Here is a 22,261-nt window from a genome sequence, read left to right as displayed (position 1 = left end):
ATCATGTCACTATTAGTTGTTTGCTAATCCTAATTACTACGAAGTTTTTCATTTCTTACCTTGTTTTATAATTGACTAGAAGAGTAAAATTTAGATTCAAAGAACTGTTATGATTTCTAATACTAAGAGAAGAATTTCATTTATTTTTATTTTTAAAGCCATTACATTAAAATTCGCTTTGCAAAATTCTACTGAAATTTGTTGTCCTTACCACTTTTCTGTAAGGGACAGCTGTAACATTCTGCGTGGAAACATATGTCATCCCAGTGGGGAAGTTAACGATTTTTGTTCTTCTGGTCTAAAGATATACAGGTTTCCAAACTGAACAACCCGGGAAATCGAAGTCCAAAACCACTGAGCAGAGGGCAAACTCCTTGCAAGTCCCTTCTTAAACTCTACACGCTTTCTCTCCTCCTCCTCCCCCCACCTCCTTCTCTCTCCTCCCCTTTCCTTCTCCTCCTCCCTCCTCCCCCTTTCTCTCGCCCCGCCCCTACCCTCTCTCTCCTCCCCTTCCCCCTCCCCCTTCCTCTCTTTTACCGCCCCCCTTCAGTCTCGGTGGGGAGGACACGCTGCGGTCAGGACCTCAGCTGACACCGCCGGGGCTGAGCGCGCATCCTCCGGCCTCCAGGCGCAGGACTGAGTCCCCTGCGAGGGAGGTGACAGCGCGGCACCTCTCTCCGCCTCCAGTTTCAGGGCTCCTGGGCGGACCATGTTTTCCCGGCAGCGGTGGTGGAGCGGAAGTGGTGCCTATGAGCGGGTCCCTGGGGGGCTCGAGGCGCAGGTAAAGCTCATTGGTCCCGGCGGGAGAGGCAGGGCGGGTCTTTGGCTGCTCAAATGGAGGTGGGGAGAGGGACCTGTGACTCTGCAGACCCTGATACTTGAGCTGCTGGCTTAGAGCCTTGTTTTAATAGTAATCACGGGCACAGGCACACACAGACTCTCCCCCTCTGTCTCCCTCTCTCTTTCATTTTTTCTCTCTCTCCATCTGACTCTCTCCCTTTCTCCCCCTTTCTTCCTCTCTCCTTCTCTCACAGTCGTGAGAACAGAGATCAGTACCCAGGATGGTTTGAAACCTGAGCTATCACGATCATGGGTTGTGGCCGAGGGAGAGGAAGAGACATATTTATTTGAAGGAATAACTTCGTGTAAAAAGAAGCATCCGTTTGAGAGGAGAATGAATTGACCTGACATCGCTGAAGGGCTGGAAATGGGGGTGGAATTCTACAACTAGTGGGTGAGCCCATTCAAATCGCAGGTGCGATTGTGAGGTAAATAAATACTTTGGGTGTTAGCTGACACGGGTGTTGGGACACAGTTTGGGACTAATCCAGAAACAGCAGACACTTCACTGTGCCTCACTCTGCCCCATATTGGCACGTGCTTCTTCCACAAAAGGAGTCATGTGCTACAGGGAAAGTTCCTGTAGTTATTAGGAGAATTTTTCCTAACCATAGTGCCATTTGTTTCACCTACCACTATACAGAACATGGGCTTAGAAACAACCCTTAACACAAGTAGTTCTGTGGTTTTAACAAGGAAAAAAAATTCAGATTCAACGCATCTTGTTCTAATCCTGGCTTTTGCTATTTTGTTAGTAACTGTTAAATGACTATGACACCTATTCCTCTGATTACATAACAGGAAACTAAAAATTTCTTTGAAAAGTAAAATAGATTATATAGATAATGACAAGGTTTAGGAAACGTAAGTCTGTATTCTCTTCTGCAGTGGGCTTGGGGAAACGGGAAATGAGGAATTTGTTTGGGGTTAGTTAGGTCTACAGCCTAGAAGTGCTGTCAGAGTGACAACAGAGTGAGTTAAAAGGATTGGGGAATATTTAATGGAGAAGATGGAACTGAATTAGAACAGTGAAAGATGCTCTCAGAATTGTCACGTTCTATTTTTTTACATAGATGCTGCTATGCAGGAATAAATAAATAAAAAATTTATTGAGATCCAGGATATGAATTCAGAACTTACATATTTATTGAGAAGACCTTTATATGTTCTTGGTGCTTAATAAGGATTAGTTAACTTCTCCAGATTTTTTACTCTCCTGCTATTCCTCCTGGGAGGTAAAATATGCTTTGACTTTACTGTGATAAATTTAGTATAAGATGCCTGGCCTGCATCTAAGGAGCTATTTACCTTAGGACTCAAAAGGTCTCATGTAAGATGCCTTCATCTTGAAAACGGAGGTAAAGGAGATGTTAAATACTAAGTTCTTAGTCTACTAAAGTAACTGTATCTAGTAGCTCTTACTGTTTAACAATCCACTCCAAAACTTAAACAACTATTTTACTTAACTCTTGATTCTCTGGATCAGCTGGGTGGTCTTCCAGTTTGGATCAGCTTGGCAGATTCCCACTGGGCTCTTTCATGCACTCACCATTAGCTGATGTGTTGACTGGTAGCTGGATAATCTGGGACTGCCTGACTAATATGTCTGACGGTTTTTAAGCTGGTGACCAGGGTGACAGACTGTCAGATGGTTTTCCTCTGGCTCTCCTTGCAGCTTCATCCTCCCAGCTGGCTAGCTCAGGCTCATTCACCCAGCACACTCAGGGTTCCAAACACAGCAAGACTGGAAGTGACAAGGTTTAGGATTGGGGTATTCTCGGTGTCACTCTTGATGCATTTTCATGATCAAAGCAAGACACAAGGCTAACCCAAGTTTCAAGGGTGGAAAATAGGTTCTACGTCTTGATGGGAAGAACTGCAAAGAACTTGTGGCCATTTGAAGTCTACCACAAAAGATATGTCTTTTGGACTTAAGAGCCTTTCATTGGTGGCAAATTAAAATCTAGTACAATATCAAATTGGCAGCTCTCCCTGAAATTTGAACTGGTGATACAAAATATGCTCTCCTGGTTAATTAGAGAATTTTTGGGAAATTTCCCCCAATAATTTATGCATGTATTTTCCCAATATTTGGCAACAATAAAAGTGACAGTATCATAACTAACATATATAAGTGCTTGTTTTGTGCTAACAGTGTGATAAATGTTTTGCATTCATGGTTTGTTTAGTTCTCACAATAATCCTATGAGGATAGATATTATTTTGGTAAACTATGTATAGCCTATATGACATATATTATATTATTATTATATATTATACTATTGTATTATTTGCTGTCACTCAGAGAATAATTTTAGAGTGAATATCATGGTTTTTCCTCCACATTCAGGACATTTTGTTGATAGAATGGATTTTTTTTTCACTTGCTCCTTCTAGGTTCATAACAAAAATTGTGGTAAATACTTTTTATGTTTGAGTATGAAATTAGGACTGGGTTTGAGAAGGTCATTGAAAAAAGTTGTTAAATGTGGGACAATTTGTAAGAATCAAATTTAACTTGGTACTTAAGTTTTACCTTTTAAAGTACCAAGGGATTGATGCTGACTCTAAAAATGTAAAATAAGCATTTATTAAGGCCTTCCATTTTTTAATTCATTTTCACTTGATTGAAATGACCAAGTCAATGGGAAGAGCTTTATAACCTCCAGAAAACAAAATGTAATTGTAATGAATATGTAATTGTGTATGCAATTATACACTTATACAAAAATGTATAATTAGGTTCTTACATGGAAATAAACTAAATACCAATTATATTAACTTCTTTTCTCACTTTTTCAGAAAAAACAACAAAACGTCATTAGCATAACAATTAAATTTAAAAAGCTAAATTATGTATGTATATATGGATGCATCTCATATATATACTGTCATAATTTTATTAATTCAGTAAATAATCTTTTATGCTAATAAGTTTAAAGAACTTACTAAGTTATATATACTTTCATAGAGTAATAATAATTTCAAAAGTGATTTTCCTTCCCGTCATGGCTTAATGCTATGGAAACAGAGTCATAATGATCAAAGGAATCTTAAAATTCATCTAGTACAACCACCATCCAAGAATTTCTCCACCTGACTGTATTCCTTATGGATTATGATATCAATATTGCTTTAACTGTTAGAATAAATTCTTTCATATTTACTTTTCCACCTACTGACAAAGATATCTCAAATGTAAATTAATGGAATTTACTTCATACATGAATTGTTATATTTTTCTTTTTAGAAATGTAGTCCGGAGAAAAGTGCTTCATTCTTCATCAAGGTGACATATTCCTGGTTTAGCAGGTAGGAATTCTACTAATTTGTTTGTAGCACACCATGCTTAGGAAGATTATAAGGCAAGCAATACCTAAATGTCATTTTTTAAGTCTAAGTATGGATGTTTGCAAAATAACTTTGTAAAGAATTTTTCCTCATTATTTATTACACATAAATCACAAACAATAACATACTGAACAGTTCTATAGATAAAAGTATACTAATACTCCTCTATATGGCTGTGTCTTTGTTGTTTTTGTACCCCTGTTAACACTAGGAAGGGGCAGAACAATGAACATTTTTTTAGCCTGTTTGCTACCCACTGTTTTATATTTAATTTCATTTAATTCTCCCCCCACACCATGTGAGCTAGATATTATTTTGCCCATTTACAGATGAGAAAATTGAGGTTCACAGCAAGAAATAATTTGTTCATTAATACCTTTATAGGAACATACTGAGTTGGTGTTAGAAGCAAGTTCCTTTGGAGTTCATGGTTCATGTTTTTTTTCTCTATGTCATTCGACCTTTTACTAGGAATGCTCTCTTATATACCTATATATGCTATATCAAAAAAAAAAAAAGCAGGAGAAGAACGTTATTATGACTGATGTTTTTATAGGACATATATTCTGGATTATCCCACAGAATAATAATTTATCCATAATGTATAATGAGACTCAGAGATTCATTAGAAAACCAATGAAAGCCTTGACTTTAACATAGGAATTAAATCATATTAAACAAGAAGAGTTGAAGTTTTCTAATTTTATAAATTCAAAAGCTTTCTTTAGAATGTACTTTTTCCTCATAACAGAAAATTTTTGATATAAAACGAATTTATCTTAACTTTATGCCCTTATTCTGTACTTTGTAGAAACAAAATTGCCCAATTTGATCTACAGATACCTTCTCCAGAGTAGATGAATCCTTAAAAAAAGAGAAAAAACAAGGAAGGTTCATATTGTACTAGATGTCCTACACTGTGCTAATCTTTAAAAATGCAGAGATAAATGAACTCATCCTTGCCTCCCAGGAATTCATAGTAGAATTTGAAGATTAAAAAGTAAACCATCAATTACCCAAAAAGGCAAAAGGTGACATAAACACACTAGACATTTGAACAAAAATCTTCGGGAGTGTCATCCAACAAAGTTTGTTCAATTAGTGAACATTTCACAAGGGATTCATGCTCTAACACAGCATTTTAAGCTGTATAGAAGTGAGTCAGGTGGCCTGCCAAGCTAGGCAAACATCATTTGTAAAAAGAGATAAGAGAAAACTGACCTCGCCCATGCTGAGGAGTGTTGGAGTTGCAGGGAATTTAGCCAGAGAGAGAGAGATCTTGAAGAGTCCTCTAGGATATCCTGAAGGCAAGGAGAAGCCACTGAATAATTTTAAACTGATGAGTTTGCATTTCAGAAAATCACCTTTGCAGTCCTGTGGATATGGTATAGTAGGGGAAATGGAGGCAGGTAGAGTGATTAAGAAATTCTCCTGGTATTCTGGGAGAGATATCATCACAGTCTGAAAAAGGGTAACGATGAAGAAGAAGGGGACTTCACAGATTCAGTAGCCATTTAGGATATAGAGTTGGCTGGATGAGGAACTTGAGGAACTCAGAAAAATCTAGTATAACTCTCAGTTTCTATTTCATATAACTTTGAGGATCAAGTTTCGTGGAAGATTATGGGTTCACTTTGGGCTTGACTGAGTTTTAGATGCCTGTGAAGCATGTACATGAACAATATCTAACAGGTTTGGATATGTGAATCTCAGTTTAGGATTAAATCTGTGGTCTATGGATATGGATTGGAGAGGCATTAAATATAGTTCAGTAGTTAAAGCCACAGTATGAATGAGATGACCCAGAAAGAGAGCCTGTTGAATAAGATGAACACATGGAACATTGGGAATACCCAGTATTTAAAGGGCAAGAAGAGGAGGAATCTACAATGGAAGCTAAGAAAAGACATCCAGAATATAAGTGGGAAGTCAAGGCAGTAGTGGAGTTGAAAGCTAAGAAAAGGGAAATTTTCAGGAGGGGGAAAAACAAAATGGTCAGTAGGGCCAAATACTGAAAAAGGGGTAAATTAAAACAAGAAATGAATATTCTACATTTTGATTTGTTAATTTGAGAATCATTGGTGATTTTTATGAAAACAGTTGACGTACAGACAGCTTATATACTTTGGAAGCAAATACTTGAACAGAAGAAATTGAATTTTGGTAAGACTTCCAAGTTACATAAATGTGAGGTTTACTTACAATTTTCAGTGTCAGTTTTAAGTCACAGGATATCATACCATATAAATAATATAAATAAAATCAATTTTAAGTAAAATCAATTTTTAAATTATGATTATCTATAAAAACTACATATAGATATTATATATGCAACATATGCAATATTAAGTATTGCAAGCAACACTTTAGGAGACCTAAAATAAGAAGCTGAAATTAAATTAAATAAGAAAATAAGGCATAGAACATCTTTAAATATGGGAACTTAGTAACTTGAAGTCCGTATCTTAGGCAGTCAAACCAATAGACCATAATTGTTGAATATCACATGTATTTTCTCTTTTAATTTAACATCTCATAATGACACAGAAAATATTTTCATAGCATGTTGTCATCTGGAATGGATATAATTTGATTTCTTATCTGGTGATAAACAATTATAGTTGAAACGTATCTATTGTTTAAAATGAGAATGTCTCTTTGAAGACAATGGTTAATTGTACTTTCAGATGTGTTCTTCCAATTATGGAATAAAGTCAGAAATTATTTCCTACACCAAGTGTTCTTTGTTGCGTGAATAATTCAACTAAAATGTACTCAGATAATACAAATAATTAGGAAAATATGTGCTTATGAACCTTAATTCCTAAGGCAGTAGCTGTCTAGATCATTTTGATTATCAAATAGTTTCCAAGCATTTATTAGCAAATATAATCTGTCATCATTGTACAATAATCATGGTGTGGAATAATCCCCTTGATATGCATGGAAAAATCTCGTTAAATTTTTTGTAGGTCACAGTTGAGTCATTATCTTAACCAGAGATACACTGCTTAATATATCTTACCTTTTTCTTGTACATTAATACAACTCATATATTAACTGATGGTCCCATTCTAGGATTTTTGGACAGACTTACTTCATTACTTTTCCCATAACACAATCATCCCTTCCAGAAATGTTTACAAAGGCAATTAACAGTAACAAAATTGGTAATCCTACTATATATCCATACTTGCCAAGTGTTCAAATATTACTCATTTACAAAATTTATATTTGATCCCTTATATTTGTGTTGGCTTTTCTGGGGTCATCACCTAATCCTTCTAGCAAACTGCCACTGTTTTGCTCTTCTCTCCACATCTTTTTAATGAGATAGTTATGCACACTTACTAATGCTAAATATACTCAAAACTCTTTCTACGACAACAAGATTAAGAACAGAGTAAAAGTATGATGTGTGCCTTTGGTTAAGTTAGCATTGGTTTATATTATATTTACAAAAATGTGACCAGTCTCTGGAGTTACTGGTGTTTAATGACCTGTAAAAATAGAAAATTAAGATCTGCTCTGCCTACCTTACAGAGTAAAGAGTAAGGAGGATCAAATTAATGTAGTATAAGCAAATGCTTTTTATAGGGAAGTGCCATCTAAAATGTATAAGATGCATGTAGGAACCTTATTATTGCTTTAGGAATAAGGCCCAAAAGGGTTTGGGACTTGGTGCATGTTACATTTCACTCACTGGGAGAGTCAGCTATTGGTCCAAATTGCTTCCCCCAAAACTGCCTCAACTTTTGATTTAAAGAGACAAACCATCCTCTTCTTTCAGACACTCATATGGGAAAGTAAGACTAGTCAGTGTGATGGAGGTATTTACATCTGCCAGAAGAGAGCAAAAGGTGAGGAGGGAGCACACACAGTGGAAAAGAGAAGTCACAATAGTTAAATAACCAAGCCAAGTGAATCGTAATGAATTCAGCTTGTGTGACTTTTAGATGCTGCATTATTTGGAGACTCAGCATGAAAGCCAAGGGTCACTTATCCTTGTGAACCAAAACTGCTGAGTTTTGCACAGTTCTAGCTCAAAACACTGAGGCAGTAAATATTATTAAAAATGCTTTTGTGAAAATCAATGCAATCTTATTTTGAAAATGAATATTTATTTTATGGAATGGAATAGAAGGGCAATATGATGTGAAAATAGTTTATTGCTTCATATGTTTTTAAAAGTGCATTGCAGGAAAATGTCCCCCATATTTGAGCCAATGGAAACATGATTACTGAAAGTCCATTTTTTACTACATTTAAGCCTTTTTGTTAAACATGAATTGTGGTGTGGCATTATGTATTATAATAAAAGTAACATTGAATCCAGTGGAGACTCATGGTTTAAAGCCATTCCAGGCTCTATCAACTGAGATTATTCAGAACCAATGACAATGAAAGCAGCCCCAATTTGGAGTAGTATGATGCTATTATTTGGTCTCTTGGGCTGATGATGTACTTTGTAATGGAAAGACCTGAGACTATAGAGCCAGAAGGCCTGTGTTTAAATATGGATTTAATTTTCTACTGAACTAGCCATGTAACCAAGCCCATAAACTGAGCATATCTAAACTGTTTCACTTAGAATTGTGTTTGTCTTCACATAACAGAACAGCCAAATAATAATAATACCACAAATTTATTTTCTTATTACATAGGTAAGAAGGCTGGAAATAGGCTGGTGAATGGTCTCAAAAATTTTTATAAAGAACCCAGACTTTTTCTGTCTTTCCACGTCCCCATCCTTATTATTTAGGTTCTTGCCCATGGTGATAAAGATGGCTTCTTTATTTCAGAGCACCATGTCTTCTGTCCAGTTAGAAAGAAGAAGGAAGGGGAAGGAAGAGGCAGGCAAAACTTCTCCTCTTGAAGAGTTTTGCTCCTTCATTTGTTAAAGAAAGTTCTTTCCTGCAGGTTTATGTTCAGTTATCAGCCAGAACTGAGTTATATTATTATTACTATTATTATTATATTATTAATCCAAAGCAAAAGAGATTACCAGGACTGGCTTACACCAGTCATAATTCATATCTTCATAGCTGGGGTAAGGGCTTACCTTGATTAAAAGATTTTAAACTGAATAACTATTGGATTTTTGTTAGCAGGAAGAAAGTGGGGCAGAGGGATGGCTGTGGGATGAGTGCAATCCATTGCCTGCCACAACAGTCTACCTGGTATAAACTAGGATAACCATACATCTTAGCTTGTTTGGAACAGACCCAGTTTAGACCCATTGTTTTTGTGTAATTATTCAAAATGTCCCCTGGGGCAGGCAAACCTGGGTTCTTGGGTGGTTGGGTAAATACCTTACTGTTGGAGTTAGCTATTTAAATTTCAGTGAGGGAGGTAGGGAAGGTGAATGCTATGTGCCCCAAATAGAAGATGAGTAAATGAAGTTAGTGCTTCCCTGAATGATTGGATTTCTAAAGAGCTACAAGAACTTCAAATGATTGTTTCTTATTATTGAACTCCAGGGTAAAGTTGTACAGTTTTTCAAATACAAAGTCTAATCATCATCTCTTGAGCAAGAAAATAAATCAAGGAATGAAATAAATGCTTGCAAACATTGTTATGTGATTATTGGTTTTGCTAAATTGTTTATCTCACTCTTTCATTTTTAGAGTAATTATTTTAGGCTATAAGAAGCCTTTGGAAAGAGAAGATCTTTTTGAGCTGAATGAAAGTGATTCTTCCTACACCGTGTGTCCCATTTTTGAAAAACAATGGAGGAAGGAAGTTTTAAGGAATCAAGAGAGGCAAAAAGTAAAGGTAATTAATTATTAAAACCTAAGTAGTTGATTACTACATAAAACTAGATAAAGCTTTTTTTTTTCCAAATATGAAATCCCATTATTATTTTTATTAATAGGGCATAGAGGTAATAGGGATATAGAAATTCCCTAAAATATGTGAAATAGCAAGTCATGTCCATAAACACAAGTGGTTGCTTATTGCAGCTATTTTCTGTTACCAGATTATCCAGCATCCCTTCCCTTTAATGTTCAGGAACAAATGTATTAACATTATATATATATGTGTGTGTGTGTGTGTGTGTGTGTGTGAATATGTATATACATTTATATGTGTGTATGTACATATGTAGCTATATGTACTCTTTACACTTCCCAAAAAGAAAATGAAATTTGAAAATATAAACTGTATGCTATTTCTTTTTATATTAATAACACAGCTTCAAAACTTACAAAAGTGATATAAAATATAAATATATCTCATCTCTTGCGCCATGTATGCCATGTGGTGTCAATAATAGCATATAGTTAGTTGGGAGACATATTGTACCAATGATGAGGGTCATGTTTTCAAGTTTAACTGAATTTATTCCTTTCTTCTTCTCTTATTGTCTTTGGAGTTCATTACTGATGTTATTGTTAGTATATACATGTTTTTTGTTCTTATTCCTCTTAGTCCAATTTTTTTTTGTTTTCATTTTCTTTTATTATATAGGCTTCCCTTGGTAAAGAGGGACATACCAGGAAACCATCGTTACTCTGTGCATTATGGAGCACCTTTAAGTTTGTCCTGATTCAAGTTGCTTTATTCAAAGTGTTCGCTGATATTTTGTCCTTTACTAGCCCACTCATAATGAAGTAAGTTGAAGTCTTGATAAGCAAATATTTCACTATAAAAGTTCTACTCAAAAAGAGTAGGTGATATCCTTATTGCAAGTTTTATTTAAGATATGGTTGTTCTATCAGATTTGCCTGCAATACTATTGCAAATTATGATAAATGCTCTCAATATTTACTCAAGCCTACCATGAACTAAGCACTGTTCTAAAATCTTTGTATTATAATCTCTATATTAATTGCATATATAAGGTGTAGTATAATTACATTAATGTATCTTTATATTAATTATCTAATTTAACATTTGCAACAATCCTATGAAGTCGGAGGTATTATTACACCCGTTATTATAATGCAGAAATGGAGACAGAAAGGTTAAATAATTTGCCCAAGTCCACACAGCTAGAAACTGGTAGAGTTATGATTCAAGCCCAGGTAGTCAGACTTGAATATGTATTTAAAACATGAAATGAAAGATACTGTTATTATTTTTCTTAGCTGTGACAGTTTGGGAATTGATTTTATCTGCCAACAAAATTAATATATATATATATTGCTAAAAGATTGGAAGCATTTCTATGATATCTATCTGCAAGAGTTTATGGCCAGACAATGAAATGAGCCCCCGACTGTGTGCCACCTTTTTGAAAGAAACATTGCCTTACCTCTGTTATTACATGAAGGAGACAAAAGAAAGCGTATTTTTTTAATTGACCTGTGATTATGTTTCCAGAATTGAATACATTTCTCAGTTAAGGGTTTCAAAGACTGTAAAATTAACCTTGAGGTACCTGAACTCCAGATAAGATTCAGGAATGTATTCATTCAATATTTATTGAGCCCCTTCTATGTGCAGTTCTAGGTGAACCATGGGAGATAGAGCAAAAATCAAAACAATGTCCTTGTTCTAGTAGCACCTGGAGGGTAGTAATAAATAATAAACAAATGAATAAATATAGAATATATTAAGAAACAATACTGATTATCTGATGGGAAAAAGTAAAGCAAGATCAGAGGGATAGGGAATGCTAGTGTGGGGGATGAAGAGTGATAAGGAAGCGTTTGAGCAAAGTCCTGTAGAAAGCTAGGGAAAAAGCCAAGAAGATATCTGTTTCAATTAGGGGAGCAAACAGGAAGGCAGAAAGCCATGAGGTAGGAGTGTGCTTGGTATTTTTGAAGAACCACAAGGAGACAAGGAGGCTGGAGCAAACAGACCGCGAGAATGAGTGATAAGATTAAGGTCAGAAAGGTGCAGTACTGAAGCAGATCTTGAAGGACCTCCTAGAAAATGCTGAGATATTGGCTTTTATTCTGCATTAGAAGGGAAACCTTTTGAGAATTTTGACCAGGGAATGATATAATCCCTCTGCTGTGTGGAGAATAAAGAGGAGCAAGAGAGGAAGGAACACCAGTTAGAAGACTGTTGCATTAATCCAGGTAAAAGTCAATGGTGGCTTCATCTAGGGTATAGCAGTGGAAGTGGTAAGTGGTCAGATTCTGGATCTATGTTAAAGGTGGAATCAACAGAATGTACTGTACAGATTGAATGTAGTTAAGTGAGGAAGAGAGAAATGTCAAGGATGCTTCAGAGATTTTTGCTTTGGTAACAAGGCAAATGAGTTGCCATTTACTGATGTAGAGAAGTCTCAGGAAAGAGTAGAGTAGGGAGTTGAGTTTGCTTTTGAGATTGCTAAATTTGAATTATCTGTTAGTCATTATGCCGAAAAGAGTTAAAATAGCAGGCCTGACTACTATCTTGTGATAGGTGTGCTTAAATGGTTGACCATTGGCTAGCATCTGGGAACTTGGATTTTGAGAGTGTTCCCATCATTCCCTAACTGATAACAAGGATTTACTGCACCTAAATGGTTTGTACAATCTGGTGAATGCTGAACATAACCCCAGGTCATGGCAATTCAGTGTCTCTATGTTCTCCTAAAATGTGCAGTCTCTGGGGTACCAGAGAATTGCCAAATTCTTAGTTATGGGTTAGAGAATAGTCTCCCCAGTTTTGTGGCTTGCTTTGCCATGCACTAGTTTGGTCATGCCTACAAAGTAATAATTTCCATATTGCAGTGAAATGAGTCTATTGCCTTGTTTTTCTCCTTAGCTAGACAACGAGCTGCTCCAGGTAAAGGATCCTGGGTTGTTCATTTTTGTTTCCTTGCTTTTAGCACAAAGCCTGGCGCATAGAACTCAAATACATTTCCTCAATATAATACTGAATAAATGGGCTTATGCAAATTTTCTCTTTTCCAAAAAGTTTCTGTTTCTGTTTGCTAAAGCTGCTATAATGCAATATATGAGAAATGGGTTGGTTTTTAACAATGGGGATTTATTAAGTTACAAGATACAGTTCTAAGACCATTAAAAATATCCAAATTAAGGACTCAGCAAGAGGATACCTTCTCTGAAGAAAGGTTGCTGGCACCTGGGGTTCCTCTGTCACATGGGAAGGCACGTGGTGACATCTGCTGGCCCTTATCTCCTGGGTTCTGGTTTCAGTGGTTCTCTCTCTCAGCTCCTGTGGGTACTTCTTGCTTTTCTAGGCATTTCTCATCTCTCTTTTCCTCATAAAAGACCCCAATAAAGGGATTAAGACCCACCCTGAATGGGCTTGGTCACATGTCAATTGAACCAAAAAATCCCACGCACAATAGGTCTGCCCCCACAAGGATAGATTAAAAGAGCATGGTCATTTGTAGGATACATAACAGCTCCAAACCAGCACAACCTCCTACAGTGGCTGAATAACCTTAAAATTTGCACATGGTGGAACAATTGAGCCATCAGAAAGAATTTTATTAGTTTGCATGTTCATAATTTGAACATGGGGGAGTGAATTTTGTAAGCTGATTTGCAGACATTCATATTTTCTTTTGATGAATAAGTTACTAGAGAGGACCATCTTTAAGAATAGGAACACATTGTTACAGTATTAATACTCCTATCAATTGTTTAAAAATAATGCTCTCATTAATTTGCTAGTGGAAGAGAGTCAAGTCTACCTGATATGCCTCTGTTGTTTGTTGTGCTTACTCTTTTTGTCCCCTTTATGGTTTTATTGTAAATAAAGCAGTGAAGCAGATCTTGAAGGACCTTGTAGAATATGCTGAGATATTGGCTTTTATTCTGCATTAGAAGGGAAACCTTTGGAAAATTAATTACCTGCAAATTACCTGTTGCATTAATCCAGGTAAAAGTCAGTGGTGAAAAAAAAAACAGTCAAAGAAGATAAATGAGTATTCATATCCAATACCACGAATATAGCCAGGCGGTCTTTAGCATGCCTTGATTATGGATTATTTTCAGTCTTTCCTGATTAATATTTGTAAATACTATGATACCTGTTGTTAGACATTTAGTTTTTGATTTTATGGGAAAGGAAAAAATCTAATTGGATAGATATGTCTACAATAAGGAAAACAGTGCTTCTCTTTCAGGAAATTTAATTCTGACACCAAGAAGGCACTTACTTAGAAAGTTACTTTCATAAAAATAATTTGGTGTTCAAATGGATGGCATCTGATAGAGAGCAACTAGAAATATAGAACCTCCTATTGTTGTTATCTCATTGTGGGATGTGTAATAATTTAATAGCATCATTGAGAATATATAGTACTCCAAATAATTTGCAGTTACTGGAAGTTTTGATTATGGTTTTAGAGACACTGGTATGTATTTTGTTCTAAAGCCCTGTTTTTCATAAGTTTAAACTTCTGAAGTATTTGATTTATAAAACAATTTGGCTACACAAATTGCTCTTCATTCTTCTCTCATTAGCTGTCCAAGTTTACCAATAAAATAGATCAATGCTTAGAAATTTATTTTTTAATTACTACTTTGAAAATGTAAACCTACATAAAGAATGAATTTTTAAATTCAGTACTGTTTGGGAAAAATTAGGTATATTCTTACCTGACTACCCATGCTTTCCTTCTGGCTCTCATATCCTGCAAGTCTATTCAAAATGACTATATTTAGTGACAAAGCACATTTTCCATCTGCAGAATTCAGAATGAAAAACCAAATTTCTAAAACATCTACTATTATACCTTTTGCTAACAAAATAGTCAGAACCATGTAAGTAAGCCAAGAATTAAGCCTGCAAAATTAATGACATTAATTTGTAGTCGCTCACCTAGAATATGTGTTCAAATTGTTTTCACCATGATACAGAGTATATCTGGTCTTTATTATTATTATTGTTGTTGTTGTTGTTATTGTCATCTCACATTAATGCAGTTTTAAAACCTATAATGTTATTAACAATGGTGTTATTAACACCAGGCACTCAATTTTAATCCTTGCTTATATTTGAGGAACGATAAGAAACTGAGATGGTCATAAGAACTATCTGCCTTGTCTTCGTGCATCTCAGCACCATGCTGATCATCATGACCATGCCGTCACCAAACTTAACAGGAAATAAGGAAAAGGGGAGGAGAGAGAAATCAGATATGGATAAAAGTAACAATAAACAGTGAGATATAATTTGAGCCTTTTAAAAACTGTCTGTTTGACAGTGTAAGAGATTTCCTAATCATGTTCTAGTTGTCGATGTTTCCGTATATTTAACAAAACATATGATTTTGAAAAAAAGAAAAAGAAACCTTGTTTTAAATGTTTCCATGTCTCAACTTTTCTGATGGAGTTAGATCAGAACAGAGTTTATTTGAAGAGATTATCATATGAAAGCTCTCACCCATAAACCTTTGAAAATGACAGGTTTTATTTACTTTCTTATCTAATACTTGAGTGAAAAAAAGAGGAGGATGACAATTGTGGAAGTAGAGAAAAAGAACAGGTAGGAACATGTGTGTCTGAGTGTGTGTGTTTGTGTGTGATATATTGACAACATTGAATTCTCATAAGCCTTTACCTCCTTCAGAAGTTTAGTATTTCTTTCCCTGTCTCTATTTTCATGTGATCTGCAGGCAAATGATAATTTTCTGTGAACACCACACTGATTTTGGCTGGAGTGGCTATGGTTATGCAATGGCACTTTTTATTGTAGTCTTTTTGCAAACCCTGATTCTTCAGCAATATCAACGTTTTAACATGCTTACCTCTGCAAAAATTAAGACAGCTGTAATTGGACTGGTCTACAAAAAGGTAAAAAAAAAAAAAAAAAAAAAAAAAGGGCTTCCCAGTTTTTAAATGGACTGTTCTTTAGTATGCTTTTAAAATAAGGGGACTTGAAAAATGTGAGTATATTTAAAAGTTCTTAGAGTGCTCTTTGGCTATACATTAGTTTCCTTTTGAAATAACTTTTACTCATGAGGGTTGGTTGCCAGATGGAATCATTTAATTTCTCAATAGGGTCCTCTCCTTATAATTTCTGCACTTTTTAGTTATCCCTAATTTGTGAAATTAAGTGATGATGTCTGTATACTCCTATGTCACTTAACTCTTTAGAAAGTAAAAGGAATTTAGTGTTTCCATGGTTTTCCAAATTTATGTATCAGTAAAATTTCTTATTTGCACAATCATTTTCATTTCACATATTGCTTTTTTCTTCCTCCTCTAATTATTCTACTTCATTTTTCCCATACAACAAATCCATCCTTCTCTGTGTCTTCATTGTCTGCTTCTCTTTCGTTCTAAGCCCTGCCCCCCAAACCTGGCTACTCACCATGCCTAGAATAAACCTAAAATTTAAGTTGTCCTTTATTGAAGGTTCAGTTCAAATCTCACCTCTTTACTATCCAGAGCCACATGGTAACCTTTAATTCACATCATAATCATAAACAATTGAAGATTTTTCACCTCCCCATATTTATCAATCAGTTATTCAACCAACAGATGTGTTGTACACTGTTACACAGTGTTCCCCTGTAAACTGTGAGCTCTTCAAAATTTGGAATAGAACTTTATATAGCTGCTGTATCCTGATGATCTAAGCCAGTAACTTTCCTATATTTGTATAGAGGCTGGATGACTGACTGAATGAATGAATGAGCCCCTGCCTTTAAGAAGTTGGGAAGAAGGATTAGCATATATTATAAATGTGTGGAGCTGAATAAATTTTATAAGAGATCAGATGATCAGGGAATCCAGAGGGTTGCAGGCAGTTATGGAAGGTTTCACATAGAAAGAAGGCTTGAAATGGTCTTTGAGAGAGCAGTAGAATTTGTATAAGTGGAAGGAAGTATTGTAGTTTAGACTGAACTGGGCCTGAAACAGCACAGGCTACTTTGCAAAACTGGGCCAAAATGGGGGCATGGTGTGATTTTAGGGATCCTGAAATGACCCAGGACCAATTGGTCCAGGAAATGGTAACTGATCTTGCAAAGGAGTCAAGAGCACAGCCCAAATACTGGGTCAGATAGCCTGTCTATGTCCTAATTCCAGAGGCAGTAAATTTGGAGGAATCTGAACATGCAGGCAATATTTCACAGTCTAGGGAGCAGTTTAACCCTTCTCTCTGATATATGGTCCATGTGGAACAGGATTTCATTTAATGTCTAGCGCCTAGATTTTGGATAGAGGATTTGGGTGGATTAACAGGCATAAAGAAGTGGACTACAGTAGAAAGGAGAGGAAGCTGTCAGAAATAAAAGGGCAAATCAAGTGTTGCTCAAGAGCCCATGGCAGGGGCAACGAGAACCTGGAGGTAATGTAAGAAAACAGTGACTACAGGGGTGAAAACAGATGGTCACTTGGAGATTGCTTAGCAACTAAGGGCACTCAGGGGTCAAACGAGTACAGCAATTCATCTAACTCATTGGGTCTTGTGGTAGCGATTATGGTTTAGTGATTGCAGCTTAATTCCAATCCCCATCACACAAGAAGCAGAAGACATTATAACCTGTGTGTTGGGATCAACTCACACACTGGGATGGGATCTGAAACTGGGTGGTGATATAGGGCAGGCCTTTCCTCTGAGTCTTTTATCCTCTATCTGCCTAACAGAGGGAGTCTTTCTCCATGGAGCTAACTGGAGTTGTTCCATTTCTCTTCTGCATCCTATATAAATTTTAACATCAGATTTTTTTGATATTTAGATACCTTCAAGGTCCTGAGTGGCTCTTGTAGCAGGTACTAGATGTCCCATATTATTATGAAATTGGGGCCTGACCTCACCAAGGGCTTATTATTAGAGGTGGTAAGCCTGGTCTAAGATTGACAGACTCTTTTCTTGGGGAGGAGGGAAGTCTTAGGAGTTACTTGTTCTGTATCTGTCTTGGAATGAATTGTGTTCCCCTTGTTGTTTGCAAATATGGTATTATAACGCACATGCTACTCCCTCCCTCCCCCCCATTTATCGGTTTACTACTTACCATGCATATCTTTCCAGCATGGCCTAGACTGCCTTACTTCATTCACGTTGCTCTGCTCACGTGTCACCTGTCAAAGAGGTCTGTTTTGACCCTGAACTAGGTTCTCCTATCACTTCCCTACTTTGCTTTATTTTTCTATATATGCCTCTGTTTTGTTTATATCACTTTGTGTGAGGTATGGTAAGGCTAGATGCAGATCAAGAGACAGAGACTGACATAGTGAAGAAAATTTTATTGTATTCACAGTTCATGCCATGCCACGTGGGGAAAACACCAGGGTTGGTCACCTGGCAGAGAGAGTGAGTGGGACTGAGAAAGAGTCTTTATTTTGGTTTTTGTGGGAAAGTACAAGGATTGTGCAGGAGCTCACCAAGGTGGGATTGGCTTGTCTATATTGAATTGGGGCTTGGCCACCTGGAGACACTTATAGATACTAAAGCATTATTTTACAGAAGCTAAAAATATGTGGGTTAATGCACCCTTAAAACAAGCTTAACAATAGGGTGCTGTGTATATTGTGATTTGCTTATGTTTAATTGTTTGGCTCCCCCATTAAGTAGGGTTTTTTGTTTCTTTGTTTGCTTGTTTTCTATCAGTTTGTCCCAGTACCTAGGAACAGTAGTGTCTGGCACTTACTAGTGTTCAGTAGCTATTTGTTGAGACAGTGACTAAATGGATCAGGTTTTCTCTATTCATGTGCTCTTCGTTTGGACTCATTCATCAGTGAATAGAATACCATGAGTAATTATGTTAGGAAAAGTACGTGTGTGATATACTTTAGTTCTGTAATTGCGTGATTCGTTGTTTTCCTTGTAATTAAACATACATAGCTGAATATAGAATTCTTAGATACGAAGTAAGTTTTTCCCTTTGTAACCATTCCAACACTGTTTTCTGATGTTAGTTGTGATGAGATAGCAGCTGCCAATTCCCACATCCAACCTCACCATTTTAGAATAATCTGTTTTGTTTTAATTTTCCCATGTCTGAGTACTTATAGGATTTCTTTGTTTTCCTTACAATTCACAACTTTCACCAGGATTAGAAAATATTCTGTTTTCAAATTAATTTGGCTGGTACTTCTGACTGCATCTTGGTTTGAAATCTTTCTTTCACCCAGATAAATTGTCTTCTATTTTTTTTCTTTAATTATTTATTTTCTTTCTGTCTTTGTAAAATAACACATGTGCATACATATATATAATGCTTTTATGCCCTGTTTTAGCACTATTATGTGCCTGGCTTATAGATACAGATATATGTTCACTTGTAGTTATAGAGGTAGATGTAGTGTATAATAATGTGAGGAAATGGAAACTCAGCAGTTGAGTAACTTCTCCATGGTCGTAAAGTTATTATTCTGTTCTAGAGACTGTTTTTTTAATTACTCGAAATGGATAAAGAAATTTATATGCAAACATATATATACATATGCTATATATGTGATTTCCTGTACCTTTTCTCCGTGCTTTAAATCTTTTCTTTCATCATTTCATTTTTTATAGTTTTTCTTTAATTTCTGGGAAAAGTTTTTCTCATAGTATCCATTTGGGATTTTGGTGCCTTCACTGAATTTACAAAAATTTTTACAATCATGTTTTCATTATCAAAATAACTTCCCCATTTTTCTTATTCATTTTTGTTGGATATCTTTTTCTCTGACTGTAAAGATGAAAAAGATATTCAATTATTTTCAGAAGTTTATTCTAATAACTTTTTCCCAAAGGAGAGCATTTGTTTGATTCTTTGGGTAATTCAGTTATTTTGAACTAAATTATCTAGTATTATAAATACTAAATATTAGTTATCTTGTCCTTCTAGAAGTGTGGTAGAAAAGAGTTTGTATTTGTTTATAATTATAAGTTGGGAGGTAGACACTTTTAGAAATCAATGGATCTCATTTAAAAATGCTATAGGCTTAATGAAATGAGAATTACAATGTGTGGATTTCTATTCTTTCACTTAGCCACAGCAGGTGGATAAAATCTTACTAGTGGGAGCTTAAAGAGCTGTACTTGGAGGAGAAATGGCTGGAAGTTTAACTGTTGTACTGAATAGTTTTGTTTTGTGTTTTTCTCTTCTGGAAGTTGTCATCCTATTTCATCACCAGCACAACTTCAGAAATGTAGCAGACATGTCTCCAATCTACTGTGCAGAAATGGAAACTGTTCTAGGGGGATGCTAGCACCTTGTGAACTTCCCAAGGCTGTGTCCTCCCCACGGTCAGCCCCACAGCCCTCCCTTCATTAACTGCCTCTTCTTTAAACCAGGCAGTATTATGGGTGTTCTACCGAGGACTCTGCCCGCTTATTTTCCAGATGGGCTTTTTCCTTGGCCTCTGCATTATTTTCTTATTGAATCAGTAGATTTTGAGTGCCTCCATATCTCATTTACTCTTGTTAGTTTAGCTCTCAATCCTGTCTCTCTTTTAGTCATTTTAGTGGAACTTTCTTTAAATTTTTGGCATATGGATAGACATTATACTTGGCTTTCAGTACAGGTACTAATTCTCCACTCTTTTTTGCAGTTATTTACACATTTCACTAGAAACTTTAGATGGGTGGGGAATCATTTAAATGGATTTTTACCAGTATTCTTCATAAGAGGTTGCCTATTACAATGCATGTGGGGATATTGGATTTGTTATGCAAATATTAGATAACATATACTGGTATAAGAGAATTGGGCCTTGGAAGTAAAGGTGTGTTCTAGTTTGCTAATGCTGCAGAATGCAAAACACCAGAGATGGATAGGCTTTTATAAAATGGGGGTTTATTTCACTACACAGTTACAGTCTTAAGGCCACAAAACGTCCAAGGTAACACATCAGTAATCGGGTACCTTCACTGGAGATGGCCAATGACGTCCGGAAAACCTCTGTTAGCTGGGAAGGCACATGGCTGGCGTCTGCTCCAAAGTTCTGGTTTCAAAATGGCTTTCTCCCGGGATGTTCCTCTCTAGCAAGCTTGCTCCTCTTAAAAACGTCACCCATAGCTGCACTCCTTCAGTCTCTTTGAGTCAGCATGTTTTATATGGCTCCACTGATCAAGGCCCACCCTGAATGGGTGGGGTCACACCTCCATGGGAGTATCCCACCAAAGTCACCACCCACAGCTGGGTGGGGCACATTCCAAGCAAATCTAACCAGCACCAAAACGTCTGTCCTACAAGACCACAAAGATAATGGCATTTGGGGGACACAGTACATTCAAACCGGCACAAGGTGTCTTTCCATCTGTTCTGTGAAGTCTTTGCAGTAGTCTTATGCCTCTAAATTTCCATGGCCCTTAGAAGCTGTTTTTGCACTTACAATGTGTGTATGAGGTGTGTTGTGTGTGTGTAGCCTGGCTCCACAACTCGACTGTAATTTCCTTGAGAATTGGGACTATGTCCTTTTTAAATTTTCCACTGTTTCTAGCAGCCTGATATTTGTCAGTATTCATTCAGTATTCATTGATTTATTTATGTGCTTTGTATTGATAAATTTAGATGTTTTAACATTATAGGAATGCTAATAAATGGAGGAGAGCCTCATTGCTTCTAGAGTAGATTTCTTTGCAATTAACAGGTTGTAAAGCATTCTTGGTAAACCTTTGTTTAGGAACCCAAATGTTACCCTCTACCAATACACATTGAATTCCAAAATATGTACTTTGATCAATAATTGCATTTTACTCATCTAAAAGTCATGCCCCTTGATGTTATAGGAATAACCCAAATGCAATTAAGTAACCCTGTGTATTTTCCTAAATATATTAAAAGTTACCATTTTTTAATATATGGATGCTTCATGATCTACAGAACACTTTAAAATTTTTTGCCTCTCTTTTTTCCAGGCCCTATTTTTATCTAGTGTTTCTCGAAAAAAGTTTTCCACTGGGGAAATTATCAACTTCATGTCAGCAGATGCCCAACAGCTCATGGACTTGACAGCAAACCTCAATCTCCTCTGGTCAGCACCTTTTCAAATCCTGATGGCCATATCACTCCTTTGGCAGGAGTTGGGTCCAGCAGTGTTAGCAGGGGTTGCAGTTCTTGTGCTTGTTATCCCAATAAATGCTTTGGTTGCTACTAGAATAAAACACCTGAAGGTAAGAAAATGATGACTGTTTGTTGCTTATGTCAAACAGAAGCTGAGGTTTCTGATTTGAGTTGACAATAACATATAGCTTTTTTTGTATACAGAGGAAATGG

The 22,261-nt window shown here is 36.2% G+C and overlaps 1 protein-coding gene across 1 annotated transcript in view; it reads left to right on the top strand.

The window, feature by feature from the left end:
• Positions 1 to 555: 555 nt before the first annotated feature.
• The window catches only part of LOC119531831 (multidrug resistance-associated protein 1-like), a 78,765-nt gene continuing 57,059 nt past the window's right edge, over positions 556 to 22,261 (top strand). The window contains 6 exon segments of the mRNA XM_037833544.1: positions 556 to 781; positions 4,091 to 4,152; positions 9,819 to 9,966; positions 10,663 to 10,805; positions 15,722 to 15,899; positions 21,904 to 22,158. Coding sequence (XP_037689472.1) covers positions 710 to 781; positions 4,091 to 4,152; positions 9,819 to 9,966; positions 10,663 to 10,805; positions 15,722 to 15,899; positions 21,904 to 22,158 — 858 coding nt within the window. The 5' untranslated portion in view covers positions 556 to 709.

This window comes from Choloepus didactylus, chromosome 1, assembly GCF_015220235.1.
Source record: "Choloepus didactylus isolate mChoDid1 chromosome 1, mChoDid1.pri, whole genome shotgun sequence".
In the NCBI taxonomy this organism is placed as follows: domain Eukaryota; kingdom Metazoa; phylum Chordata; class Mammalia; order Pilosa; family Megalonychidae; genus Choloepus; species Choloepus didactylus.
The sequence above is the reverse complement of the archived record's forward strand: the minus strand, read 5'-3'. Positions and strand labels throughout refer to the sequence as shown.